The 10332-nt window shown below is 40.1% G+C and overlaps 2 protein-coding genes across 4 annotated transcripts in view; both read left to right on the forward strand.

The window, feature by feature from the left end:
- The window catches only part of daglb (diacylglycerol lipase, beta), a 10998-nt gene extending 5226 nt beyond the window's left edge, over positions 1-5772 (forward strand). Inside the window, exons 11-15 of the mRNA XM_005721893.1 lie at positions 1016-1143; positions 1383-1451; positions 3473-3545; positions 3640-3893; positions 4615-5772. Of these exons, the coding sequence (XP_005721950.1) occupies positions 1016-1143; positions 1383-1451; positions 3473-3545; positions 3640-3893; positions 4615-4810 (720 nt within the window). The 3' untranslated portion in view covers positions 4811-5772. The remainder of the gene's footprint in view (positions 1-1015; positions 1144-1382; positions 1452-3472; positions 3546-3639; positions 3894-4614) is intronic.
- Positions 5773-7535: 1763 nt separating this feature from the next.
- Positions 7536-10332, forward strand: part of spag9b (sperm associated antigen 9b) — a 41476-nt gene continuing 38679 nt past the window's right edge. For all 3 annotated transcript variants that reach the window (XM_013913428.1, XM_005721894.2, XM_005721895.2), the window contains exon 1: positions 7536-8286. In XM_013913428.1, coding sequence (XP_013768882.1) covers positions 7987-8286 — 300 coding nt within the window. In that variant the 5' untranslated portion in view covers positions 7536-7986. The remainder of the gene's footprint in view (positions 8287-10332) is intronic.

Here is a 10332-nt window from a genome sequence, read left to right on the forward strand (position 1 = left end):
GGATGTTTAGCTGTTTTCTGATAATTCATTGAAAAGAAAAAAAACCCTTATTTTGGTTAAACTCTCAGGGGCCAAATCCCAAAGGGGGATTGGTGTTTGGTCAAAACCAGTTATGTGATCTCAAAGGTGTCCTTTTTACCTACATTGTGAAACGAGACTCATCTTCAACACATGATTCCTTAGAGTCAATGGTATCGTTGAATGTAGTCCTATAATAAAGAATTATTAAATTATCCAATGTGCTCAATCCACTTATCCTTAAAGCTTTATAACAGTTCTGCTTTTTAATCTGCTAAAACGTGTGATGCAAGAGCCAAGAGAACAATCACTGGGTTGTGGCTCCAAACCAAGTTCAACATGAAGGAAAAACAACTTTTTTCAACATCAGAAAGTTGTTAGTAGGTTGTTGCACATATTCTTGGTGGAAAAAACATTTTTACTACTCGAAGTATATTCTCCTTTGGATTCATTCTGCGGCACCAGCTAAGCTTCACATGCTCATGATAACCAGTTGGTAAAACCATATATGATACTGCGATTATCAAGAATTTGCATGTGTCTCACAGTGTCACCATAAGTTGTCAGTTAAACTCGCAAACCGCACCTAATTCGCTCTAACTCAGCCTTCTCAGTTTTGCAACCTTGAGTGCAGAGAATTTCAAATGTAACGTTCATTTTTATCCCACGTGGTGATGTCAACACCCTTGAAAATTTACCCAAAAAACACTTTCTGAAGTTTTCACTTGTGGATTCTCAGAAAATGAGCTTAAAGTTTGAAGGGGCTGCAAAGTTGGTTTGATTGCTTAAATGTGTGTTTCAGCTGGAAACTCTATTAAAAAACTCACAAGATTTTATTTGTGAGATAATCTGAAAATATAAAACTGGCCTGCTTTTTTTCCCCTCCTATATGGAAAAATAACAGCTCTGCTTTCTGTGTGTGTGCACGCGGGCAGTTATCTCCCTTCTTCTGTTTGAAGCCACACAGATGACGTGTTTGTGTTCCTGTTTTTCGTAGGAGTATAAATTGGTGATCACCGGTCACAGTTTGGGTGCTGGTGCAGCCTCAGTGCTGGCTATCCTCTTGCGCAATTCCTTCCCCACCCTGCAGTGCTATGCCTTCTCTCCACCAGGGGGCCTCCTAAGGTAAGGCTGACAAAGTCTGAGGTCAGGACCGATTTTAATTGGCAGCTACAGGCAGCTGTCTGTGGACAGATCTGGTGGAAGAGCTGGGTGGCTGAGCAGTAATTAGAAAAACTGCTTTGCCACCCAGCTAATGTGATGTATGTAATGTCATATTTAAATAGTTGATTACGCTTGTAAACTGTCAGTTATGGGACAGTTTTCTTAATGTGTTTTTTGTTCTACTTCCTCTCTGTGTGCAGTAAAGCTTTAGCTGATTACTCCAAGGACTTTGTGGTCTCAGTGGTCCTGGGAAAGGATCTGGTTCCCAGGTAACACGGAAAGCTCGTTACATTATTTACTTCTTAGTAATCAGAATGTATTGAGTAACTAAATTCAGAGCTCATAGTCAGTATGTGATGCTGAAGAGATGCTTGTGACACTGATCTTCACTGTTCACAGTGGATCATTAAAGGTCGTGTATATTTGTGTGTTAGCACACAGCAGTGCTGTCTTCAAAAAGCCTGCATGAATGTCCTGTGGTGAAACTATTATAGACTACTGCATGATGGAGATTCTATATTTGGCTCTACCCTGTTATTACTCACATAGGAGAATACAAGTGTAACTGACACACTCCTTTACTTTCTAAGCCTTTGTCAAAATTTTCACTCAAATTTCTATATCTAAGGATGTAAACTTGTGTGAACAGATGGTGACACGTTTTAAAAAACTGAACATTTTCAGACTCTGTAGTATTTCCTCTAAGTTGATTTCTAATAATATATTATCATGTGTTTGTATACATGATGCCATTAAAGTGATCTAAATATTAAGGAATCAAAAATGTGATCAAATAATATAACAGCCGTGAGTGTTTTTATTTTACGTACTTGAAATATTTAGAATCTAAGAAGTCTGTCTCTGTCCACTTAGTCTCAAACCAACTTCAAATCAGGACAAAAAAGAAAAAGTGATGTTTGTTTTCGTCCTATAAGTAAGACAACGAGGAAGAGCTAGTTCAGTCACTAGCAATATGTCATTGTTAACTAATGCTAGCTCACCTGCTAACATAGACTAGCTGCTAACAGTGTGAAGTAGCAAATTCCTATCTTAAGTAAGTAACATCAGCTAATTTGGCTAATTAATGCAGCTGTTTATTTTCAAGTTATTCTATGAGCTAATTTTGTGAAATAACGATGTCACAGCAGCATTACAGCTGCTGGCTAATCGCTCTCTGTTCATATTGCTAGCAGTATATCTGCCATAACAGATAAGTGGGTACATTACTACATTTATTTCACAAACAGCGCACACGTCAGTCTGTGATTCATCAGTATTTTCTTCCCTGTACTCTACCAACAATTTTTTTTTTTTTTGTATTATGGTAAGAGTACCTTAGAAAATGATGATGCTGATGATAATAATAATCATTTCTTTAGGCATTAAGTTTCATGTGAAGAATATAACCGGAAGGTTTTTTAGGCTGTAACTTCCTTTTTTCTTAAAACATATTCTAATCATAAACTTTATCCACTTCTGGGTTACCAGTACAAAGATCAAACAAACAGTAAAATAAATTCCAGACTTTTCATAAATAATATTGATGGTAGAGGTTTTTTAGGTGTTTGTTTGTTTGTTAAAAAAAATCCAATCTACACTCATTTGATCGAGGAAAAAAATGTGAGGGGGGGAAAAAATATTCCCTATTTGTAAAATATATTAACTCAAAAAAAAATCCTTATAAAAATCTAATAAAATAGTGGACCAGTATAGCAAAAGCTGTAATGGTCCACTTGGGGAAATAAATTTGTTTGGCCTTCAGACAACAATTCTGATCACTACACTGCCGGACAGCACAGGCAAAAACAAAAAAAAAAAACCCCAACAAGTCACTCTCAAAAGCGTGTCACTTTTAATTACACACCTATGATTATAAGCTACTCAAGGGAAATGTCAGCTTGTGAATTTAGACATTTTGCTACCACCCAACATGGATCTTTCACTGTTGTCCTCTTTCAAACCAGTTCATCGAGCAATAAAAAGGCTTTATGAGCCACCAGGGAAAGTTCGCTGGAGTTCGATGACATTTGCTGGGAAAATGATTGCTAAAGCCCCAATCACACAGGCCTACTGACTGGTCAGTGACCCCCAGGCAACCACCTGTCACTAGGGGGGGAAAAAAGCATGGATGGACCAGAGTACGACACAAAATCTCCAGTTTCTCAAGTTGTTTTAGTGAATGTTTGCAGACAAACGTGATCTTTTGAGTTTTTATGAATGTCTGTGCAACATTTTTATGAATGTTGCACTGACAACCTTACTGTCTCTGTTTGTTTTGTTTTCCGCTAAGACTAAGCATTCCAAACATGGAGGATCTGAAGAGAAAGCTACTGAAAATAGTTTCAAACTGCAATAAACCCAAAGTAAGAACCCTTCATATAGCCCTATGCCTTTAGACTATCTGGAAATGAAGTTACACTTGTGAATTTTGGACCCTTTTTCATGTTTGCATTGCAGTACCGCATCCTGCTGCAGGGATGTTGGTATGAGTTGTTTGGCGGAGACCCGGATGACTGCCCCACTGAGATGGATAACAGGAGGGAGCAAGAGCTTAGCCAGCCCCTCCTGGGAGAGGAGTCTCTAATCGTTCGCCACTCATCCTCCTATCAGAGCCTGGGATCGGATGAATCACCCGCCCACACACCTGCACACTTGCCTCTCTTCCTGCCGGGACGCATTCTGCATATCACAGAAGATGGGCCGACACGGAGGTGGGTCTGCAAATGTTTCATGTTCCCAATGAGCAGATTCACAGCAGACTTTCCGAGTGTTGATGACTTTGTGTATCTTGTAATTCTTTTTCAAGAAAGGCAAAAGTTCTTGACACATTCTTGGTTGATCACTGACTGGTTTGCGGTTCAAAAGTACTTCATATCCCCTTCAACAGTAAAGCAATTAGGGAACCCAATGGCAATTTTGCTAGCTTAGCATATGAGGGCCAGTTGTGTATTTTTGATCACTATGCTAGTGTTTCAAACTAGATGTGTGGGGGAAGGACCAAGGGTTACTGCATACTGATGGAGTACGACTGTGCATAGACATTTGAATTCTTTGGGACACTAATGAGAGAAGTTATGTCCAAAGTCAACATCGTGTTGCATTTAGTAAGACTTGAAACTGGAAACTGAAGACATAAACTCATCAGAAAAATATTTACTGATGGCATGGATCAAACAGCTGAGAGCAGTTTTCCTATGCAGTTCATTTTACAACCAGAGGAGTCGCCCCCTGCTGGACGTTAGAAAAAATACCCCCATTCTTTTAAAGCAAGCTACTTCCATTATGTATCTATAGTCTGTAAACTGTGTTTAGGCTGTCATGTGTTCATGTTCATTATAACCCCTAAGCCTAACTAATAATTTTAGATGCGTATAGTGTTATGAGAGATAAGCACATAAATTATTTGGTCACTCTGTCCTCTACTTTCCTTAGATCCTGCTTTTCCCAGGTCCGGTACCGTGCAGACTGGTCAAATGAAATGGCATTCCGGAGTATTTTGATCAGCCCCAGGATGCTTACGGATCACATGCCCGACATTGTGCTCCGAGCACTCGGCACTCTGACCAAGGACAAGCCCTTTTCCCTGTGCCCTTCATCTTTAAGCGACAGCCAGCACAACGCTATCTGAAATGTACCATAGAGACTGTTTCCTTGTGTCTTCACTCCCAGCCTCCGCAATGTTTAAACCGCCTGCCGATCATTTGTTTTCTGTGTGTCGATGCCTGATAAAGGACTGCTTCAGGTAGTTCGCGTGGCCTGTAATCACACCATTTCCTCATATTTTGGCTCCAAGCCTTATGAAATTTCAAAGATTTCAAATATACAAGTATTTGATCAGAGAATACGTGAAAGCGTAGCCTGTTATGATCGCCATGGAGGGAACCTTATTTGTAAAGAAAAACTCTCTGGAGCACAAGTTTCATTTGTTTAATTGCACTTTTAATGATTTATATCAAATAATTTTATGTATTTTGACTTTGAGTTACTCCTTGAGCATCTGAATGCCATGATCTTTGAATGTGCGTTGTGTACAATATTTGACAGTGCTGCAGTTTTTACCGTGATGCCGGTGTTGTTGATTTTTATGTCTGTGTGAGCGGTGTGTGGTTGGAAGAGGCTGCCCCTTCCTTTCTTATCTTCTTTCTCTTCAGAGAGTGAGAGCAGACTGAGTCAGAGTGATAAAGGGGGAGCTTTCGCCACAGAAACCTGTACCGGATTCACACCTTCATTGTGTAGTAGCTGCGGTTAGCTTGTCCTGTGTTTAATGTCTTGAGACATCAGGGTGAACAGTGCCTATGCATTACAGAAACCAAGCTGAGAGACACGGTGATGAGCACAGCTTGTTTACAGTGAGATTTGTTTTTTTCTTCAGTGCAGTTTGAATAGTGCATGGTGTTTGACATAAATGTGTTGGTGTAAGAAGTAGAAAGATTGTACTTACACAAAAGGTGGGAACCTGTTTACTTGCCATGGATATTGCTCATTTCAGGTGATATATATATTATATTATATTATAATATGCCTGCATAACAATCTCAAATCCTCAATAGAAAGCATTGGACTCCTGGATGCAATTAAACTCTTTTGTGAAGCACACCTTTTTTATTCTTTCATTTTTCCCCTCTTCTGAATAAACAATGGGTTTCTCAGTGAGAGGAGCCTGTTGATCTTAGAGCCAGCAAGTTTTATAAAGCTTAACAATGGGATTAATCCACGGACTGAAGCCACAGGAGTCAGTTGGGGGGATGTAATTATGAACAGGCCAGGAGGCATTAGTTCTTACCCTATTTTTAACTTTAAACACAAATTCAAGAAAAAAAAAGTATGACTATTGTTATGTAATGTAGACAGCTCATTTGAAAGAGGCAGCGAGATCAATGTAAGCAATAATGAAGAGTGTGTGTATGTATATATATATATATATATATATATATATATAGATAGATAGATAGAGATATATATAAATAAAAAAATTAGTGCAGAGATTATTTTTAGAACCTCTGCATTAATGCTATACTTAAGGCTATATATTACATAAAGACTGAAAGATACATAAAATGTGTTAAACTTTGATGTTTGGTATAAAAGGTTGCTTTTATGGAAGTGTTTACCATAAATCAAAAAGAAATTAACAACATATCCCTAAAAACACTTTTTTTTCCTGTTCCAAATTGGATAAATTTGACCTGTAAACACATTCAGTTCAGTTGATTTTTGCTTAATCTGTGCCATATAGCAACAACCGTTGCCTCATGGTGCTTTATAATGTGAAGTAAAGAACCCACAGGAATACAGAGGAAACGGCAAAGATCAGAAGACCCCCCTATAAGTAAGCACTCGGTGACAGTGGGAGGAAAAAACTCCCTTTTAACAGGAAGAAACCTCCAGCAGAAACCTCATCTGCCTTGACCGTTTGGGGAACAGACCCAACATCAGATTAAAGAACATCTTCACAGGTAGAAACAGCTGTAAATAATCTTAAACCCCACCTCTAGGTAAAAGCATGACCAAATCCACTTAATAATTTAACAAGTATTACATCAAAAGGAGATCACAGTATGGAGAGCTGATAGAATGAGGGTGAAATTTCTGCTCATTTTGTTGGATGCTTTGTTATTGTGAAAACTGCAGCAATGGTCACTATATGTGCTTGGATGAAAAGATGATGTGATGCAGTGGCAGGAGAGGCTGAAACGCTGACTGCACAACTGACCGCATTAGAAACAACTGCATATCTCTTGATAGTACTTGAAATCTAAAGGGATGTAAATTTTGAACATGAAAGTAAAATACCGTGTGGATGAAGGAGTTGGTGAGACGGGCACATTCTTTTATCGAACCAGCTTTTCATTTTTTTAAAAAGTGTCTTACTTTCAGTTTTTCACACTCTGTCCCCGCAGAGATGTGACGTCAGCGTCACCAACATGACATCTTCAAGTGATCCCTGTGAGCTCATATTTCCAAACTGACTCGGGAAATGACAGAGCGGTTATTCAATGCGTTACTAACGCTGCCCAAACGACATCATCCCAGGTTTGACTTATGAAGGGAATCAAATGGTACGCCTACATAACTGCTTTGTTTGTGCTGCAGTGCTAGAATTAGAAGTTGGAAGTGTGTACTAACTCGGTCAATTAAATAATTTAAATAATTATCGATATCATTTAACGGGAAAATTACGGGTAAATTCTGTATTTTATGCATATGCAAGAAGGCGAAGCTACAAGTGTTTTTCTTTAAACCAGTTTTTGATACGATTTTTTCTCCGCCCCTCAAACGTCACTTAAAAGTAACTATATATGAGCAATAGTTAAAATCCCATTATTATTATTTTTTTAGCTCTGTAAGCACAAGCTATATTTGCTAGCATGGGCTATACTGTCACCTTTTAGTGTTTTGTTTTTCCATAACTGCTAAATAATTTGTTCTGTTATGTTGCGCTTACTACTTTTTTGATTCGTTGAACTTCGCTTGTTCCCATCTTTCCAACAGCGCGTGAACGCAGCAGCAGAAGCCCATCTGTTGGATAGGGAAACTAATCAGGAGCCAAGTAAAGACTTTTCAGTACTGCTAGCTTCTAGGCTAGCAAGGTTTTAAAGTCTGCCGTCCACACGACTAAGGGATAGGACTTTGTTGATGAAGTACAGCGCCTTCGCTGCATGAGAAACAACATTCGAGCGATGTTTTAGGAGCACAGTTTTGTTGTTGCCGCGAAAGTAGAAGGTGGGTAGCCTCTGGTCAGCCGAAGCTTGCGGCTAGCTCATTAACGTTAGCTGGGAAAGAAGTGCAAGTGGAATCGGGAAAATGGAGCTGGACGACGTAGTCCTGTATCAGGACGACTCGGGCAACTCGACCATGATGTCTGAGCGGGTCTCAGGTCTGGCCAGTTCAATATACAGGGAGTTTGAACGGCTCATAGAAAAATACGACGAGGATGTGGTAAAGGAGCTGATGCCGCTGGTCGTCGCAGTGCTGGAGAACTTGGACTCGGTGTTCGCTGTCAACCAGGAGCACGAAGTGGAGCTGGAGCTGCTGAAGGAGGACAACGAGCAGCTCGTTACCCAGTATGAGCGAGAGAAGGCACTGAGAAAACACACAGAAGAGGTGGGTCTGATTTAAAAAAACAAAACAAGCAGCAACAGCGCCAAACTAATTTACAAGCGGGATTAAAGATTAAAGGCGTGTATTATGCGCTCGATGAAAGGATTTGTGCCAAAGTCAGTTGGAAAATCTGGCCACTTTACTGTTGCAATGCTTTTCAAGTACACATAAGCGCATTACTTATCCTTTTGTACTTTTTATAAACTATATAATTATTCGGTACACTTGCATTTCATTTTCTTATAAAGATCGTCCTGTACCCAAGCCATCCCTTATGGTCAGCTCTGAGACACTACAGTGCTCAAGTTTTGTTGCAACATTAGGGTCTCCTTGGACCAGTAGTTGCATTATATGATGGGTTTATGCACCACTGTGTAGTTTGTTGCACTTCGCATAACCTGGCAGTGTCAGATATATGCAAACCAGTCAGTGATCTATTTGCCAGCTGGCTGCTCTTGCCTCAACCAAAAACAAGTTTGAATCTCAGTGATCAGATTCAGCTTCATGACTCATGGCTGTCTCACTGACCCTGCATTTGATTCCGCCCAAATGACACCCCCGTTGCCATGCTCTTCATGACTACAGGGCGGTTTGTGTTGGAAACACTTGTTTAGGTGCCACAGTCTTGCACACTGGGTCTGAAACCCAGGCTTATGCAGATTGGTACTTATACATTTTTCCCGCATTTGACTGCTAGAGTAGCTTTGCATGAGTTTCACACAATTTGGTTTTTAAGTAATTCATAGTTAGCTTTGCTGCAGCCCTTCAGTTCAACCACTCTTTGAGGTCTGCCCTGCCTTAAAGAGTTATGATTGGCTGCTCTTCAGAAACACAAAGTTTCAACAACAGGTGGACTGTGGACCAGTGCTGCATCCCTGAGATGGCCTTTTAAAGATGGCTCCTCTCTGATATTGGAAAGATCCAATAGTAGAAAAACTGTCTGACACATAGGATTTAAACTGTCTGAGGATTGAGCTTTTAGTTCACATGATAACCTGACCTCATTATTTGAAACTCTGGCTAGATTTGTTACAAGCATCACCACTGTGCAGCACTTAGTGTTAGTGGTTGCTTTTCTTATTTATTGCTGGGAACTTTGGGGCATGTTGCATGGGCGTGTACCTGAACGTCTACAATTACCTCACATTGAAGTTTGGAGTAAAACTGAAGCAAGTGAAAAGATGATCAGTGTTGTATTGTCTTTTACTCAGTTTCCTCATCACGTCGTCTTATTTAAGAGAGTTGGTGTAAAACCTGCAGCTATGTAGTATGCTGTAACCGCTTCAGTGTGGCCCTGGTGCATTGTGGCTTGCACTCCTTATTCTTGCTTTTGTGAGCTGGGTAAATTTGGGGCTGTTTCTTAGCAGCTGCAGGCATGCTCATGAGTTTGATTGGCTGTCTACAGGCACTCTTATCTGTGCTTCTGTGTACATGTGTGCTCCCCTTTGTCTTTCGCTTTCAGTGTCTATTGTTAGCCATAAGTACACATTCTAAAAGTTCACTTTCCTTCAAAGAGCTGAATCAGGACTGTTAAAGTTGTTTTTAGTTTGTGGGCCATATACAATCCAATGTAATCTTAAGTTCAATTCAAATTTATTTATATAGTGCCAAATCACAACAAAAGTCGCCTCAAGGCGTTTTATATTGTACAGTAGATCGCACAATAATAGATACAGAGAAAAACCCAACAATCATATGAGCAAGCACTTTGGCGACAGTGGGAAGGAAAAACTCCCTTTTAACAGGAGGAAACCTCCGGAAGAACCAGGCTCAGGGAGGGGCGGGGCCATCTGCTGCGACCGGTTGGGGTGAGAGAAGGAAAACAGGATAAAGACATGCTGTGGAAGAGAGACAGAGACTAATAACAGATATGATTTGATGCAGAGAGGTCTATTAACACATAGTGAGTGAGTAAAGGTGACTGGAAAGGAAAAACTCAATGCATCATGGGAATCCCAGGCAGCCTACGTCTATTGCAGCATAACTAAGGGAGGATTCAGGGTCACCTGGTCCAGCCCTAACTATATGCTTTAGCAAAAAGGAAAGTTT

This window comes from Pundamilia nyererei, unplaced genomic scaffold (assembly GCF_000239375.1).
Source record: "Pundamilia nyererei isolate P.nyererei 1_Seehausen unplaced genomic scaffold, PunNye1.0 scaffold00005, whole genome shotgun sequence".
Taxonomy (NCBI): domain Eukaryota; kingdom Metazoa; phylum Chordata; class Actinopteri; order Cichliformes; family Cichlidae; genus Pundamilia; species Pundamilia nyererei.